Below are 18,246 nucleotides of genomic sequence, written 5' to 3' on the forward strand. Positions count from 1 at the left end.
TGTTGTTATCAGTATCAGATAAAATGCTCTTTTTTTCATGTGGTTTTCGTTCTCCCTCTCTCTCTTTCTCTCTCCTGGCCCTGACTGCTTTAGAGCTCTGAGAACAGCCACAAGACAAAACAACCGGATGGAGAGGAAGAGGAGGAATTATGTTGTAAAAAACCATACATATGCCTATGTGTTGAGTGATACTAAAGTAAAGTTGCAGAATAAACAACAACTAAGAGTGATTATCCAGGCCACACTGCAGCAGATCACTCTATATCTGAGAAGTTTGTACTTCAGAAAGGTTACAGGATGAACCACTGCCAGGTAACGCTCAACACAGATCAGACACTGAAACAGAGGACGACCAGTGCTGCCTAGTCCATGCACAAAATATGTTAACATTTTGAAAAGTGAAGAAAAGTATGACAGTAGACCAAACACTGCATTGATACTGTTACCAATCTCACAAACAGAGAGATTGGGGTTGAGGAACTCTGATGTAACGCCACTTCCTGTTCCTGTGACAATGAGCCATATAATATAGGAGTGTGTAGGAAGACCAAAAAGGAAGCAGATGCTGTATGCACACATTTCCAGACTGTTTAGTAGTCCAATAGAATGAGTTATGGAGTCTGTGGATGCTTCAGGAGTGGAGAAGTTCACTGTAGAGTTATTCATCCTCTCAGCAGGATTTCACAAATTATGATATTGCAACTGTGATAAATAGGAAGAGAGATGGATAAATGTATTTCAGACTACTGGAGGGCTAAATGAAATGCAAAGGTTTCATTTAGAATTATAACATTTGGGTAATGCAGATCACCAGTGTGAGTCATTCTGCACTATTCAATACATAAAAAATATGAGAGAAATAAAATCCAATAATAATTCCTATAATGATGCACACATCAATTTTAAAATCTTTCACATAAAACAAGTCTGTATTATTTAACAACTAAACTATATTATATGCTGATAAACCTTATACAATATATTATAATTGCAGCAAAAACAATGTTGAATTGAATACAACAAGTCTGATCAAAAGTTTATCACCTGAAGTGTGAATGTCCAGTCTCTCTGGATGCATATAAATCTCTCTGTAGACTGACTTCACAGCTGTTACAAGAATATATGTGCATGATTTCATCTGCTACGAGTCACATGAAACACCAGGTATGCAAATATTAAAAATAAATAAATAAAATTTGAACTCTTACAACACTTTATTTACATTTATGCAGTAAATTACAATTTTGACAACTGTATAATGTAAGATTATGTGCTGAATACAGTCAGAGACCAGTATATAATGAATGCACTCTTAAAATTAACGGAAAGGCTCCGTGGATGTTAAAGGTTCTTCATGGAACCAAAGATTCCATTAAAGAACCTTTAACATCTATCCATTATACAAACGGTTCTTTATAGTGGAAAAAAGGCTATAATTCGAATTTTTTAATGTTCTTAATACTAAGAAGAAATAGTTATTTTAATAGATTCTTTGGGGAACCAAAAATGGTTCTTCTATGGCATCACGGAGTGAGTACTTCTCTTTTCAAATTTTATGTTTTGCAGTTTTATCAGACATGACTTTCTTATATTGAATCAAGATTGAAATTGTTTACCAAGCAACATTTGAATAACATTTATCAACTGACAAATAATAATAATAATTATTATTATTGTTATATAATCTTGTTAAAAACAGTCTGTCATCTCAAACAATACATGAATCTAAAACTGGCCTGACAGGTGCAACACATTTAACTCCTGCAATGCAAATTTTTAGAGTGATAAATGAAAGATATGTGTGTGTGATGGGATTAAGATAAATGAAAGTCTTACAGGTTTTGAACAAAATGAGGGTGAATGATTAATGACAGAATTTTCATTTTTGGGTTAACTATCCCTTTAACATGCTTGGAAAACAATTCATTTAATTTTAAAAACAAAACAAAACAAAACAAAACAAAAAAAAGGTTCAGTAATTCAACTAATTAAGATTGAACAATTTAATGTTTTTATGGAGAGCAAAAACAGCAGAGTTTTCCAGTGCGGCACAGATAAAGAACAGGCTGAACAAAACCAGCCAGAACATAACAAATAAAACCAAAAGAAAAAAGTTCCTTAATAAACTGTTGTGCCAGAATGAAATAGAATCCTGAGATAATAAATGGCATATAAATAATAATCATGCTCACAGTAGTTATTAGTATAAGATAAAATGCTCTTCTCTTCTCTTTTAAAATGCCCTCTCTTCTTCTCTCTCCTGGTCCTGACTGTTTCAGAGCTCTGAGAACAGCCACAAGACAAAACAACTGGATGGAGAGGAAGAGTATATACTGAATTAAGAAGAACCATCGATATAGATAATCGTTATTTGAGATTAAACTAAACATGCAGCACAAACATGAGCCAAGGGTGAATATCCAGGCCGCAGTGCAGCAGATCACTCTATATCTGAGAGGTTTAAACCTCAGAAAGGTTACAGGATGAACCACTGCCAGGTAACGCTCAAAACACATCAGACACTGAAACAGAGGACGGCCAGTGCTGGCTAGTCCTAATAACAAATATGTTAATGCCTTGAGATGTGAAAACCAAGTACAACTATCAAGTATATACAACAAACAATTGAGGCAGTTACCAAGCTCACAAACAGAGAGATTGAGGGTGAAGAACTCTGATACAACTCCACTTCCTGCTCCTGTGATAATGAGCCATATAATATAGGAGTGTGTTGGAAGACCAACCAGGAAATTGATGCTGTAAAGAAAAATGTCCAGTCTATCCACTAGCCCAAAGGACTGAGTTGTGTAGTTTGTCGATGTTTCAGGTGTGGTGAAGTTCACTGTAGAATTATTCATCTTCTCTGTGTTTGTCTTCTCAGTTTGGTAACAAGAAATACATATATATATATATAAAAAAAAAAATGGAACAGGAAGAGAGAAGTGAAACTGTAATTCAAACTTTATGAAAAAAAAAAGTTTAAAGGTTTAATTTTAAATAATATGAACAATTCAGTATTAAATGTCGTAACATTTACAGGTAATTAATTCATAATTTAATTTTAATTTTAAGTCACTTTCATACACCACTGTGAGTAATTCTGCACTACACAACACCCAAATAACCGAAATGCAATCCAATATTAAATGACTTAAGAACATGAAATTATTATTTTAATAAAAAAAGTGTTTTACTTACATAGATTTTCCACTCTGATTAAATTTCCCTTAAATATTTCCCTTAAATGGCTTTTACATTCTTACAACGTTTTTCACAAAATTTTAACTACATATAACACGTAGATCTCAACAATCACCTGAAGAGTAAATGCCCAGTCTCTCTGGATCTATATAAATCTGTGCTGTGTTTTGTAGTCTGACTTCATAGCTGTCAAAATAATATATGTGCATGAACCAGATATGAAAATATCACCAGGTATGAAAATATTGAGTAAACATGATCTTGAAAAAGATGGATAGCCTTATAAGTAAACATAGTAACAGAAAAGAAAATTCATCTTAGTTCTAGGTGGAAAATTGCATGTTGAATGCTTACAACACCTCAATTACATGAATGCGAAAAGCATCACTTTTATGGGACCATCTTTAAAGGTACACTGTTGTTAAATTAATGTCTATTGCATTTTAAAATTTCATGTGTGTTACCATGATGGTGTTTAGTGTGTGTAGTGTTAGGGTTATGCCATGAATAATACCTCCATTTGGAAAAAGAAAACCAAATTGTGAATTTTCACCTGGATAATTTATCTTGACTTGACATTTATCACCAAGAAACATTTAAACAACATTTATCAAATGAACATTAATTTCAATGCAATATGCAGTATTTATAACAATCTTTGACACTGGCCTGCACAGGTGTGCAACACATTTAACACCTGCAATGCAATTTTTTTTACAGTGTCAAATGTAAGGCATAGAGCATTTTTTGTGCGATTTCATTTCATGTTAAGTGAAATAATCTTTGTGGCAATTCTCTAGAATGAAAAAGGCAATGCTGCATTATTAGTGAAGCAATTTAATGAAAAAAAAAAAAAAAAAAAAACCCAGAAAATAACAACTACTTTTAATCACACACAGGATCCGAATACAGAATAAGACATTCAAATATTTTATACATTAGTAAATCAGTGAGGTGGAGGATCTCTCTAAATAAACAGAACACTAAATGACAGGTTAATCTTGATTGGTGTGAAAATGAATTTGCAAGTCAAAACAAGTTTAGTAATTGAAATAATTTAATGTTTTACAGAGGACAAAGGCAGGATAGTTTTCCAGCATGGTGCAGATAAAGAATAGGATGAACAAAACCAGTGAAAATAAAATAAAACTAAAAGAAAAGAGTTCCTTAATAAGCTGCGGAATCAGAATGAAAGTGAATCTTATAAGTGGCACATATATAATAGTAATGCTCACAAGTAATTATTAGAATGATGTGGTTTTCCTCCTTTCTGTCTCTCCCTCTCTCTCCTAGTCCTGACTGCTTCAGAGCTCTGAGAACAGCCACAAGACAAAACAACTGGATGAAGACAAAGAGTAAAAACAAAGCAGATCACTCTATATCTGAGAGGTTTGTACTTCAGAAAGTTTACAGGATGAACCACTGACAGGTAACGCTCAACACACATCAGACACTGAAATAGAGGACGACCAGTGATTCCAAGTACTTGAAAAAAATGTGTTATTATTGTGAGACTTGAAAACAAAACTGACAGTTGAGTGAACATAGCACTCAGATTATAAATAATCTTACAAACAGAGAGACTGAAGTTTAAGAATCTTGCAACCGCTGATGCAAGATGCTGTACAGACAAACGTCCAAACTGTATAGCACAATAGAATGAGTTGTGGTGTTTCATGTGTGGTGAAGTTCTCTGTATAGTTATTCATCTCCTCTGTTATTGTCTTCTTTTTCAAACATCAGAAATGCAAATATTAAAATTTGAAACAGACATTCCTTTTCACACAGATTCTCAATTAATTAACTTGTCGTCTTTTTGCTTGTACAGTAAACCTCTAAAACACTTTTACCTTATATAATGCATTTTAATATTCTAATTACATCAGCAACTCCATATATAAGGTTTTTCTGATGCAATAAATTGCTCAGTATTTACATAAATATTTAATTGATGTTCTTAATCTTCATTAGGTTTAGGCTATGTAAAAGTTATACAACTGATAATTTGAAACAGATAAGAGTTCAATAGGCCACAGTTCATCACAAAAATAAGATTAAGAGGTAAAATAAAAATAAAATAAAAAAAATACTTAATATATAAAATGTTGAACAACAATTTTAAATGACAAAAGTACTGAACAACTGAAAACAGTTCCTTTGTAAAACTGTTAAAACAAATACAAAGTTCTGTCATGAAACTCTAAATGGTGCAGGCTGGATAGGTCAGTCTGCATCACATCATTCTCTATAGTGCACAGCTGATTGGTTCCTGTTGCATCAGCAGCCAATGAGCTTGCTGCTCAACTTTCAAATACTTGGTCAGTGTTTGCTGTAGCATTTTGCAGCACGCTTTCAGAAATCCTCTATCCCAGTTCTACCTGTATAGATCTGGGTAACACTTTATTTTAGGGTTTTTTAACTAGTTGCTTATTAGCCAGTTATTAACATGCATATTACTATAATATTGGCTATTTATTAGTACTTATTAAGCACATATTAATGCCTTATTCTGCATGACCTTATTCTACATTCTTAATCCTACTCAATACCTAAACTGAACAACTACCTTACTAACTATTAATAAGCAGTAAATTAGGAGTTTATTGAGGGAAAAGTCGTAGTTAATAGTTAATATGTGTTCCCTATACTAAAGTGTTAGCAAGATCTGCTATACCTATGTATGCTATATTGTGCAATAGCAGCATGTCTTATGTGATTTCTGATAGTGTACATTTGTAGTTTTAAGACAGCCAAGTACTGTAAATATTGGAACATTTTGATATCCCTGTATTGAGCACACCATAAAATCCAATATAGCATCCATTAAAGTTACTAAATAAAATAAACAATTTGTCTTAAATTGCTTAATACTTCTAGCGTTACAGATTTTATTTTCTCATCAAATTCCCAAGACCTTTTTTATGATCTTGACTCATCTGTCTTCTTGCTCTTTTCTGCCCATTTCTAATTGGTTATTCATGCCACTTTTACTGTGAAGCTCTTAAAGAGGCAGGGTACAATTTAGTTAAATGACATTGTTGATTTTAATATTGAGTAACTTCAATTTGAGATACAACATTGTAGTAGTTTGTATATTTTTGCACTTTCAACAAAATGGTTTCCAAAAAAGGACTGTGTTAGACTTAAAAGCATCTCTATACAAAAGACGTGGTGTTTCGTTCCTGAATAAATCTGTATGTTTGAACAAATCGGAAGACTGAATTGATTCAAAGACAAAATAAGGTTTAGTTACTTAATGTACAATACTGCAGTACCATGTTTTATGAAGAACAGAGGCAGAAAAGTTTTCCAGCCCGTTGTAAATAAAGAACAGGCTGCACAAAACCAGCTAGCACATAACAAAGAAAAGCAGGAAACCAAAAGACAAAAATATCCTTTTGAGCTAGAATGACAAAGAATCCTGTGATAGTAAATGGCATATATTGAATAATCAAGTTTATTGTTGTTATCAGAATAAGATAAAATGCTCTTCTCTTCATGTGGTTTTCCTCCCCTCTCTCTCTCTTTCTCTCTCCTGGTCCTGACTGCTTCAGAGCTCTGAGAACAGTCACAAGACAAAACAACTGGATGGAGAGGAAGAATAGGAATGCTGTTGAGAAAAACCATATATATGGCTCTATGTTGAATGATAGTAAAGTAAAGATGCAGAATAAACAGGAACCGAGAGTGATTATCCAGGCCGCAGTGCAGCACATCACTCTATATCTGAGAGGTTTGTACTTCAGAAAGGTTACAGGATGAACCACTGCCAGGTAACACTCAAAACACATCAGACACTGAAACAGAGGACGGCCAGTGATGCCTAGTCCTTGCAAAAAATGTGTTAATATTGTGAAACTTGAAAACAAATATGACAGTAGACCAAACATTGAATTGAGGCTGTTACCAATCTCACAAACAGACAGATTGAAGAAGAAAAACTCTGATGCAACTCTACTTCCTGTTCCTGTGATGATGAGCCAAATAACATAGGAGTGTGTAGGAAGACCCAACAGGAAACTGATGCTGAAGACACATATTTTCCTACTGTCCGCTAGCTCAAAGGAATAGGATGCTTCAGGTGTGGTTAAGTTTACTGTAGAGTTATTCATCCTTTCAGCTCAGAATGTCACAGCTGTGATCTACAGGAAGAGAAAAGTGTAAATGCTGTTCAGAAGGCACATAAACTGATGTTATTTTATTTATTTATTTGGTGACACTTTATTTTGATGGTCTCTTTTGCACATTCTGTTGACTATAATCCACTAAACAAAGTTATGTCCGGAAGACGTCTTTTCAACGTCTTTGTCACAAAAGTCGTACGTTGAAAAGGCGTCCACGTCTATTCATTGAAGAATCATTCAAGAAGTTCTTTGAAGTTAATGAGATAATTAAGTGATCAAATAACTGATGATTGAGCATTTTTTTAAATCAACTGCAAGTAAAAGACGTTTAATCTCTCAAGATCTGATTAAACAACTCTACAAACAGCATTACCAGCTTCACTTACTACTAGGTTGACTTTATTTCTGTCAAACATCTACAGAAGTTCTTATTGAGAATTAACAGAGGTTTAGATGTTGATGTTTGTTTCATTTGAAGTCACCATTGTGGTGTTCAGTGTTTGCTTTAGTTGGGATCTTGGTCCTCGTACTTTTTGTGTTAGCTTTTCGTTGGCTGCTGTAACTGTGATTAAGATAAAGCAAGATCACCTGTTATCAGCTCCTTGTTGATGATAACAAAATCATCACAATATGAGCATCTAATGTTCTGTTTGCTTGTTCTGTTGATTTTACCAAGTGCTCAATCATCAGTTATTTGATCACTTAATTATTTTATTAACTTCAAAACTGTTTCAGTGTTTCTTTTACCATTGTGTAGATTGGACTCATATAAACACTGAGCAGTGTTCACTGAGGATTTTGCTGTGTATGTTGTACATTTCAGCATCTGTCCAAACAGAGTTTTGTACCTGTACATGTTTTTAATTCTATTTTATTTTACATATAAACACGAAAAAATGTATGTATGCATGTGTGGAAGTGCAGCACAAGTGTCTCAGTGGGAAACACTGTCTCCTCACAGCAAGAAGCATCGGTTTCTGGTTAGAGTCTCAGCTGTTTAAAGTTGTGAACATGTGTTTTACTGCCTGTGGATGGATCCGAGTTTTTTTTTTTTTTTTTTTTTTAACGTTGTACGGAGGTTCCATGAACGTATATATTGGACGTGCAGAAGACGTCATAAAAGCTTTCATTCTGGCTCCTCAGTGGACGTCTTTTCAACGTACGACTTTTGTGTTGATTTTGTGAATGATTTTAAAACAGTGTGTAATTCCAGACAATTACAAAATAATAGAAAAAGAATTACAGGTAAGTTAATGCAGGTCACTTTAACACCACTGAATAATTCTGCACTACACAATTAAATAACCAAATAGCATAAGGGAAACACAAACCAATATTAAACTATTTAGAACATGAAATAACTCTATTTTACCAAATAAAATACTGTTTAATTTCATATATGTTTACATGGACAACAAACAACAAAATTATAATAAAAAGTGCATCACCTGAAGAGTGAATGTCCAGTCTCTCTGTATGTTTGTAAATCTCTGTGCTGTGTTTTGTAGAATGACTTCACAGCTGTCACAGAATATGTGAGCATGATTTCATCTGTTACCAGATATGCAAATATTAAAAAGAAAAACGAATTTAAAAAACAAACAAACAAAAAAACAAAAAAATCTTATCTATGTATATATGTTGAATGGATACTTTATGAAGTAAATGACCATTTTGACAAGGAAAATGCCTTGGTTATCTAATGAATCATACATCTCTTTGGAGAAATTATACTCCATAACCATGTTTTCATGTTTTATTTTGTATTTCATCAGACATGACTGGCTTATTTTGATTAAGGTTGATATTGTTCACCAAGCATCATTTGAATAACATTTATCAACTGACAATTATAACATCAATGCAAAGGCTAACACAAACACAATTATTGTTATATAATCTTATTTTGCTAAACACATAATCATACTTCTCAAACAATATTCATGAATCTAAAACTGGCTGAACAGGTGCAACACATTTAACATCTGCAACACATTTTTTTTAGAGTGTTAAATACAAGATAGGCAATGCTGTAGAGTTAATGATGAATCTCTCTATGAAGGACATTGCCTAGGTGAGTATAAAGACTGGTTGCTGTCATTTTCTTTAAAAACATGACTTTAACTCAAATCTTTGCAGCTTGTCTAAACTAGCAATAGCACGTGTTAAAGTACTTAGCAAACAGTTTATCAGCATGCAGCATAACATCAGTGTTTCTGGGCTCATCATTACCAGGTAATTCAGCGACATAATTTATTCATGCCGCAATGCATGCTGGGAGTCATGGATGATTTTTCTATCATGGTAATGTCAAATGAAACAATAAAACAACATCTAAACCTCTGTTAGTTCTCAATATGAACTTCTGTAGATGTGTGACAGAAATAAAGTCAATCTGGTTAGTAATAAGTGAAGCTGGTAATGCTGTTTGTGGAGTTGTTTAATCAGATCTTGAGAGATTTAATGTCTTCTTTTATCTTCAGTTGATTTAATCTTTTTCTATTCTGTTGTTTCTCTTTATTCAGTGAATCTGCTTGTTAACAGCAGGTGTTCATCAGTGTCTGAATTTCAAGGTATATTGCTGTAGGCTACTTTCTCGAAAACGTCAAATATTACGCAGAATGCATTGTTTTCTATGGTTTATTACTGTTTTAATGGAAAACAGCATGTTACTGTCAAAATTTGCCCATTTTTTACAGCATTTTTTTTTTTACAGTGTGAACAAAACTAATAACAAAACTATTAAGCAAAAATTATAACAATTTTCTATTATCAATAAGGCTACTATTATTACAATTACCAAGAGTAATGTAAAATAAAGATTTTTAACCATATAGATTTAGTCTGTTTAATTCTCTCTCTTATTTATTTATTTATTTATTTATTTATTTATTATTTTAGTTTAGTTTAGTCATTCATTCACAAAACTACTGCAAATCAACCAGCTCAATTTCAAATAAAAATTTAATTAAACATCACAATAATTCTGTTTAAAACCAAAATGCATAAAGGGGAAAGAAAGTGATGTAAAACACAGCTCAAAACTTTAACAGCATTCTTTCCAATATCAAGCAACTGTCAACTGTGGCTCTCAATAACACAGTAGTACCACATATGCAGTAAAGCTCAGTCCAATCTATCCACCTTATTTTTCAATGTGGAAGTAAGGTGTTTTCTGTTAATGTGTAAGACGTTTTATTAGCCGCTATAGGAAAATAACGAGAAGAATATCAAAGTTTAAAATTCAACTCACGGAATGAACGCAGTGTCAGTTCCTTTTTTTTTCGTAAGTTTAATAAGGAAGGTGTAGGACATTCAGCGTAAGCATTTTGAAGAATACAGAATCGCGGTCTGGAGGAAGCACTTGTGATGTGATCATTTGTGCCTATATAGCATATACATTTTCTTTTTTTTTTTTAAGAAAATGACCAATCGTTTCGCTAGATAAGACCCTTATTCCTCGTCTGGTATCGTGAAGCAGCACTGAAACTGTAGTTTTGACCTTCAACCGTTTGGGGCCAATTGAAGTCCACTATAAGGAGAATAATCCTGGAATGTTTTCATCAAAAACCTTAATTTCTTTTCGACTGAAGAAAGAAGGACATGGACATCTTGGATGACATGTGGTGAGTAAAATTTTTATTTAAAAGTGGACTAATCCTTTAAAGAGACACTAAATATTTAGTTATTTAGTGACATTATTTAGGCTACTTTAATATCTTATACTTTAGATACTACATTGCCAGTTGTTTTGTCTATTTTTTCTCCACCAATGAAAATATTTCCAACAAAGCTCAAAAAAGAATCAACTGTTGATTCAATAATATTAGTAACAAAAAGGTAGGCTAAAATAAGGTTTGGTAGGGTAGGCAATTTCGGAGACATTATCAATAGCAAACTAGGTTTGAAAGCATAAGATCCCACCCTCCCTTCAGAGTTCTGTCTCCAAAGCCACGCATCCTCTAAAAGACATGAACGCGCACAGCAGAGTCTGCAAAGCGTCACGAGAGATGGTGTTAAATTATCTCATGTCTCAAAGCACATAACATTACAATAATAATGAATTTAAACAACTTACAGAGCTGGGACTTGTACCACCTGACTCCTGTAGATTAATTTCAGTGTTGATATACATTTACTTGAGTATTTATTTATTTTATTTTTTTTTATTTGTACTTTAAGAGTAGATTTAAATGTGGGTACTATACTTTAATTTGAGTACATTTCTAATGAAAATCTGTACTGAAAACTGAAACTTGTTGGCAAAATTTGAACTGCATATGCTGTCTGTGAACAATTCCACAGTTATCGATTTCATTTGATTTCAATTCATACAGCCAATAGCCTACATTTTACAACCAAACAGATTATTATGCCGCAATAACACCACTACAAAGTATGTAGCATTTCGGTAAAGAATTTATCTTGGACATATATCTTAATTTGTACATTAAATAAGCTACCAGAGAGTATGAAATGAACATCGGCCGTCCCGTGGTAATTTGTGGGTAGCCTACCTATTGGCACTTCTATTATTGATTGCTATTAGGATGTGAAGAGAGTATTAACCATTATAACAAAAAAAAAAAGCCTACCCTACCTTTAATGCTAAATGCCAAGGCAACATGTTTTATGATGAACAGAGGCAGAACAGCTTTCCAGTCCGCTGTAAATAAAGAACAGGCTGCACAAAACCAGACAGCACATAACAAAGAAAAGCAGGAAACCAAACGTCAAGTAAATCCTGTTTAGTTAGAATGATAGAGAATCCTGTGATAGTAAATGGGACATTTTGGATAATCATATTGACTGTTGTTATCAGAATAAGATGAAATGCTCTTTTTTTCGTGTGGTTTTCTTTCTCCCTCTCTCTCTTTCTCTCTCCTGGCCCTGACTGCTTTAGAGCTCTGAGAACAGCCACAAGACAAAACAACTGGATGGAGAGGAAGAGGAGCAATTCTGTTGTGAAAAACCATACATATGCCTCCATGTTGAGTGATACTAAAGTAAAGTAGCAGAATAAACAAGAACCAAGAGTGATTATCCAGGCCACACTGCAGCAGATCACTCTATATCTGAGAGGTTTGTACTTCAGAAAGGTTACAGGATGAACCACTGCCAGGTAACGCTCAAAACACATCAGACACTGAAACAGAGGACGGCCAGTGACGCCTAGTCCTTCCACAAAATTTGTTAATATTTTGAAAAGTGAAGAAAAGTATGACAGTAGAACAATCACTGCATTGATACTGTTACCAATCTCACAAACAGAGAGATTGAGGTTGAGGAACTCTGATGCAATGCCACTTCCTGTTCCTGTGACAATAAGCCATATAATATAGGAGTGTGTAGGAAGACCAAAAAGGAAGCAGATGCTGTATGCACACATTTCCAGACTGTTTAGTAGTCCAATAGAATGAGTTATGGAGTCTGTGGATGCTTCAGGTGTGGTGAAGTTCACTGTAGAGTTATTCATCCTCTCAGCAAATCAAGAATTATGATATTACAACTGTTATAAGAGAGATGGATAAATGTATTTCAGACTACTGGAGGGTTAACTGAAATGTAGGTTTCCAAACAGTGTGTAATTCAACATAATTCCAAAAAAAAACATTCCAGAATTATAACATTTGGATAATGCAGATCACCAGTGAGTCATTATGCACTATTCAATACGTAAAAAATGTAAGAGAAATAAAATCCAATATTAAATTAATTGAACATGAAATAATTATGTTTCATGAAAAAAAATGCATTTTTTTCCTTCATAGCCTATGTTTACGAGCAATCCGATCAGTTCTATTATAATTCCTATAATGACGCACGCATCGATTTTAAAATCTATCACATGATGTCTGTATTATTTAATAACTAAACTATATCATGTGCTCATAAACCTTATACAATATATTATAATTGCAGCAAAAATGCTGACTATTATTGAACTGAATACAACAAATTTAATCAAAAGTTTATCACCTGAAAAGTGAATGTCCAGTCTCTCTGGATGTGTATAAATCTCTGTGCTGTGTTTTGTAGACTGACTTCACAGCTGTTACAAGAATATATGTGCGTGATCTGCTACAAGTGACATGAAACATCAGATATGCAAATATTAAAAAAAAAAAAAAAAAAGAACGAACGAACGAAAAAGAAAAAGAAGAATAAAATTTGAACTCTGACAGCACTTTATTTACATTCATGCAGTAAATGACAATTTTGACAACTGTATAATGTGAGATTATGCACTTAAGAGACCAGTAAGAAAAGTACACTCTTAAAAATAATGGAAAGGCTAAATGGATGTTAAAGGTTCTTCATGGAACCATAGATTCCAATAAAGAACCAACATGGAAACTTTCCATAACACAAAACGTTCTTAATAGTGAAAAAAAAAAAAGGTTATTTAGAATTTTTTAATTGTCCTTCACGCTAAGAAAAAAAACATTTACTAAAAGGTTCTTTGGGGAACCAAAAATGGTTCATGGCATCACTGCAAAAAAACCCTTATGGAACCTTTATTTTTAACAGTGTGTACTTCTCTTTTCAAAAATAATGTTTTGTAATTTTATCAGACGTGACTAGCTTAGATTGAATCAAGATTGAAATTGTTTACCAAGCAACATTTGAATAACATTTATCAACTGACAAAAAAATAATTTTTGTTATATAATCTTGTTAAAAACAGTCAATCATCTCAAACAATATTCATGAATCTAAAACTGGCCTGACAGGTGCAACACATTTAACTCCTGTAATGCAAATTTTTTGAGTGATAAATGAAAGATATGTGTGTGATGGGATTTCAAGTTCTTTGATGAAATCTAAACACTTTCAGTCCCTCCGTTGACAGCTACGCAACTACCATTTCGACGCTTTAAAAAGTTCATAAAGAGAACATAAAACTAATCCTAAATCCATTCAATTTAGGCTTTTATTCGCAGTGATCAGTGAACATAAACAGAAGCTCAGCTGAACCGGCTCGACGTGCGAGAACAAACCTCACTGGTTCTTGCGGAATCTCAACGAAGTACATTTACTTTGTCACATTTACTTAAGTATTTTTTTGGAAGATTTGTACTTTTAAGAGTAGATTTAAGTGTGGGTACTTTACTTTAACTTGAGTACATTTCTAATGAAAAAGCTGTACTTTTACGTTCCTCTCCTTACTTTATTTTAATGCAATACTGTACATGTTAAGAAATGCGTAGTTTATTCCAAGCGCGCCGTCTCTTTTTTTCCTTTTTTCATGAACGATGCCCCATTCACAAATGAATAACTCTTTTGAGTTGAATCTGTTCAAAGACTTAATCAAACAAGTTGGCAAAAACTTGAACTGCACATGCTGTCTGTGAACAATTCCACAGGTATCAATTTCATTGGATTTCAATTCATACAGCCAATAGCCTACATTTTACAACCAAACAGATTATTACGCCACGATAATACCACTACAAAGTATATAGCATTTCTTTACCCTTTTTTTTTTTTTTTTTGGACATATATCTTAATTTATATGTTAAATAAGTTGCCGGAGAGTATGAAAAGAGCACCCGCCATCCCGTGGTAATTTGTGGGTAGCCTACCTATTGCGCAGTGGCGGCGCCGGCGACATTCGGACCGAATGCGATGATTGGACAAACATTTTTTGGTCCTGAGACTTCCACAGAAGATATATGTTTTTTTTTTTTTTTTTATATTTAGACCACTTCTATTATTGATTGCTATCAGGATGTGAGAGTTTCAACCATTATAACAAAAAGTGTTTATTAAAAAAAAAAAAAAAAAAAAAAAAAATGCCTACCCTACCTTTAATGCTAAATACTAAAGCAACATGTTTTATGATGAACAGAGGCAGAAAAGCTTTCCAGTCCGCTGCAAATAAAGAACAGGCTGCACAAAACCAGTCAGCACATAAAAAAGTAAAGCAGGAAACCAAACGTCAAGTAAATCCTGTTCAGTTAGAATGATAGAGAATCCTGTGATAGTAAATGGGACATTTTGGATAATCATATTGACTGTTGTTATCAGAATAAGATAAAATGCTCTTTTTTTCATGTGGTTTTCATTCTCCCTCTCTCTCTTTCTCTCTCCTGGTCCTGACTGCTTTAGAGCTCTGAGAACAGCCACAAGACAAAACAACTGGATGGAGAGGAAGAGGAGCAATTCTGTTGTGAAAAACCATACATATGCCTTTGTGTTGAGTGATACTAAAGTAAAGTAGCAGAATAAACAAGAACTAAGAGTGATTATCCAGGCCACACTGCAGCAGATCACCCTATATCTGAGAGGTTTGAACTTCAGAAAGGTTACAGGATGAACCACTGCCAGGTAACGCTCAACACACATCAGACACTGAAACAGAGGACGGCCAGTGACGCCTAGTCCTTGCACAAAATTTGTTAATATTTTGAAAAGTGAAGAAAAGTATGACAGTAGAACAAACACTGCACTGATACTGTTACCAATCTCACAAACAGAGAGATTGAGGTTGAGGAACTCTGATACAACGCCACTTCCTGTTCCTGTGACAATGAGCCATACAACATAGGAGTGTGTAGGAAGACCAAAAAGGAAGCAGATGCTGCATGCACACATTTCCAGACTGTTTAGTAGTCCAATAGACTGAGTTATGGAGTCTGTGGATGCTTCAGGTGTGGTGAAGTTCACTGCAGTGTTATTCATCTTCTCAGCAGGAAATCACGAATTATCATATTGCAACTGTTATACAGGAAGAGAGATGGATAAATGTATTTCAGAGGGTTAAGTGAAATGTAAATATTTCCAAACAGTGTGTAATTCAACATAATTCCAAATAAACATTCCAGAATTATAACTTCTGGGTAATGCAGGTCACCAGTATGAGTCATTCTGCACTATTCAATACATACAAATGTGAGAGAAATAAAATCCAATATTAAATGACTTGAACATGAAATAATTATATTTCATGAAAAAAAAAAAAAAAAAAAAATGCAGTTCCCTTTCGTGGGAACTGTCGACGCTGCGTATAACGCATTGGGAACCTTCTGCGTGTTTGCGTCATTGAAGCACTCATGTATCTAACCAATCGCGTAGCGAGACGTCAGAGGCGGGTGACGTCACGGACCAGGAAACTATAAAGCATACCCGGATGCAGAGATCGCTAGCTTCTGTTGTCTTCAGCAAGCACTCTATGTTATCTTGTGTGTCTTATTTGGTGTTGTTTGTCTACCAACGAAAGTAGCCTGTTTAAAATCTCTTTGTCTGAGGACAAGAGTTTTCACAAGCACCATATATATATATATATATATATATATAAAAAAGACAAGGGAAAAAATGGCGGAAAAACAGCAGCATTTTGTTAAATGTGTACATCCCTGCGATAGATATCTGACACCGGGGGATACACATGAAATGTGTGTTGTTTGCCTGGGGGTTGAGCACGCACAGGCAGCTCTCGAGGGGGCTGTCTGTGTGCATTGCGATAGGCTCACCCTCAGGGTATTAAGATCACGCCGGGCACTCTTTGATAAGGAGGGTGCCTTGGCTGGTGTTCCCCGCGGATCGGGTCCCGCTGCTGCTGAGGCACAGCGCAGACTCCATTCGTGGGGTTCACAAATGGAGCTGGCAGAGGGGATGGAGACGGGCCCAGCCTTATCTCGTCCCTCACCTGCCAGGTCCAGTGTCTCTCCTCTGGTGGTGGAAGCACGCGCTGCGGTTTCTTCCCCCCGGAGAGAGACACCGGCGCTTCACCTCTCTTCCTCCGAGGAGGTTGATGCGGCGAGCGCCGAGGCTGGGGAGGAGGAACCGCCATCCTCTTCCCCAGCGTATGAGGAGCTCTTGGAGGTAGTGACTAGGGCTGTCGATAAGTTAAAAATCGACTGGCCAGCAGAGAGAGCTGAGACGAAACCGAAAAGTAAGCTCGATGAACGGTTTCTCCCTGCCCGGTCACTACCCCAGCGTCGGGGTTTGCCTTTCTTCCCCGATCTCCACACCGAGGTGTCGAGATCGTGGAGAAGGCCAGTTCAATACAGAGTGTTCAGCCCCCAAACATCGATCTATAGTAATATAGTGGGGCTGAAACAGCATGGCTATGGGGCGATGCCTCGGGTTGAAGAGACGCTCGCGGGCTATCTCTCGCCCGAATCTGCATCGTCCCTAAAAACCCCGACGCTGCCCACTAAGCCCCTAAAGACAACATCAGGCTTGGTGGGCAAAGCTTATGCGGCAGCAGGCCAGGCAGCAGCGTGCTTACATACGATGTCGCTGCTGCAAGCATATCAAGCTGACCTGCTGGGGGAAATCGATGAGAGCGGGGAGGCCACGTTTGAGTGCATCCAGGAGCTCAGGAAAGCAACAGACCTGGCTCTCCGTGCCACCAAAGAGACGGCCAAGTCAGTGGGTCGCTCTATGGCAGCCTTGGTGGCCACGGAGAGGCACTTGTGGCTGAACCTCTCGGACATAAGGGACAGAGACAAAACTGCCCTTATGGACGCGCCGCTGTCTCCTGCGGGCCTGTTTGGCGACGCTGTAACGTCAGTCGTCGACAGGTTCCAGGAGACTAAAAAACAATCTGCGGCGTTCCAGAGGTTCCTCCCCCGCCGCTCAAAAATTCCCCCCGGGGCTGCTGAGCGGGAGCAGCCTCGGCCGTCTACGAGCTCCTCTCCTCCTCTCCTCTGAGAGCCGAGCCAAGTGCTCAAAAAACACCAGAGGCCAGTCTCGAGAGACTGGTTCCCCTAGTAGATTTTATGGCAGAATGGAAACTTCTACTGAATATATCGAAATGGGTGCTGCTCATTATAGAGAGGGGTTACAGAATTCAGTTCGGGTCTCGCCCGCCCAGGTTCAATGGGGTCCTTCCCACAGTGGTAACCCCCGAGCAGTCTCTGGTGATGGAACAAGAGGTTGTGACACTTTTGCAAAAAGGAGCTATAGAAAG

General features: G+C 35.8%; 3 protein-coding genes across 3 annotated transcripts; all 3 read right to left on the reverse strand.

Moving 5' to 3' along the window:
* Positions 1 to 6,482: 6,482 nt before the first annotated feature.
* LOC127504300 (C-C chemokine receptor type 8-like) lies at positions 6,483 to 7,313 on the reverse strand. Its single transcript, XM_051878856.1, has one exon. It carries the CDS (start codon positions 7,311 to 7,313, stop codon positions 6,483 to 6,485), a length of 831 nt encoding a protein of 276 aa, XP_051734816.1.
* Positions 7,314 to 11,955: 4,642 nt separating this feature from the next.
* LOC127504301 (chemokine XC receptor 1-like) lies at positions 11,956 to 12,801 on the reverse strand. Its single transcript, XM_051878857.1, has one exon. The coding sequence runs from the start codon at positions 12,799 to 12,801 to the stop codon at positions 11,956 to 11,958; it is 846 nt and encodes a 281-aa protein (XP_051734817.1).
* Positions 12,802 to 14,700: 1,899 nt separating this feature from the next.
* LOC127504360 (uracil nucleotide/cysteinyl leukotriene receptor-like) lies at positions 14,701 to 16,010 on the reverse strand. Its single transcript, XM_051878898.1, has one exon. The coding sequence runs from the start codon at positions 16,008 to 16,010 to the stop codon at positions 15,165 to 15,167; it is 846 nt and encodes a 281-aa protein (XP_051734858.1). The 3' UTR covers positions 14,701 to 15,164.
* Positions 16,011 to 18,246: the final 2,236 nt, after the last annotated feature.

The sequence above is a fragment of the Ctenopharyngodon idella genome, chromosome 21 (genome assembly GCF_019924925.1).
Source record: "Ctenopharyngodon idella isolate HZGC_01 chromosome 21, HZGC01, whole genome shotgun sequence".
NCBI classification, from domain to species: domain Eukaryota; kingdom Metazoa; phylum Chordata; class Actinopteri; order Cypriniformes; family Xenocyprididae; genus Ctenopharyngodon; species Ctenopharyngodon idella.

Coding starts and splice junctions, on each gene's coding strand:
- LOC127504300 (XM_051878856.1), bottom strand. CDS start 7,313: ATGAATAACTCTACAGTAAACTTAACCACACCTGAAGCATCCTATTCC.
- LOC127504301 (XM_051878857.1), bottom strand. CDS start 12,801: ATGAATAACTCTACAGTGAACTTCACCACACCTGAAGCATCCACAGAC.
- LOC127504360 (XM_051878898.1), bottom strand. CDS start 16,010: ATGAATAACACTGCAGTGAACTTCACCACACCTGAAGCATCCACAGAC.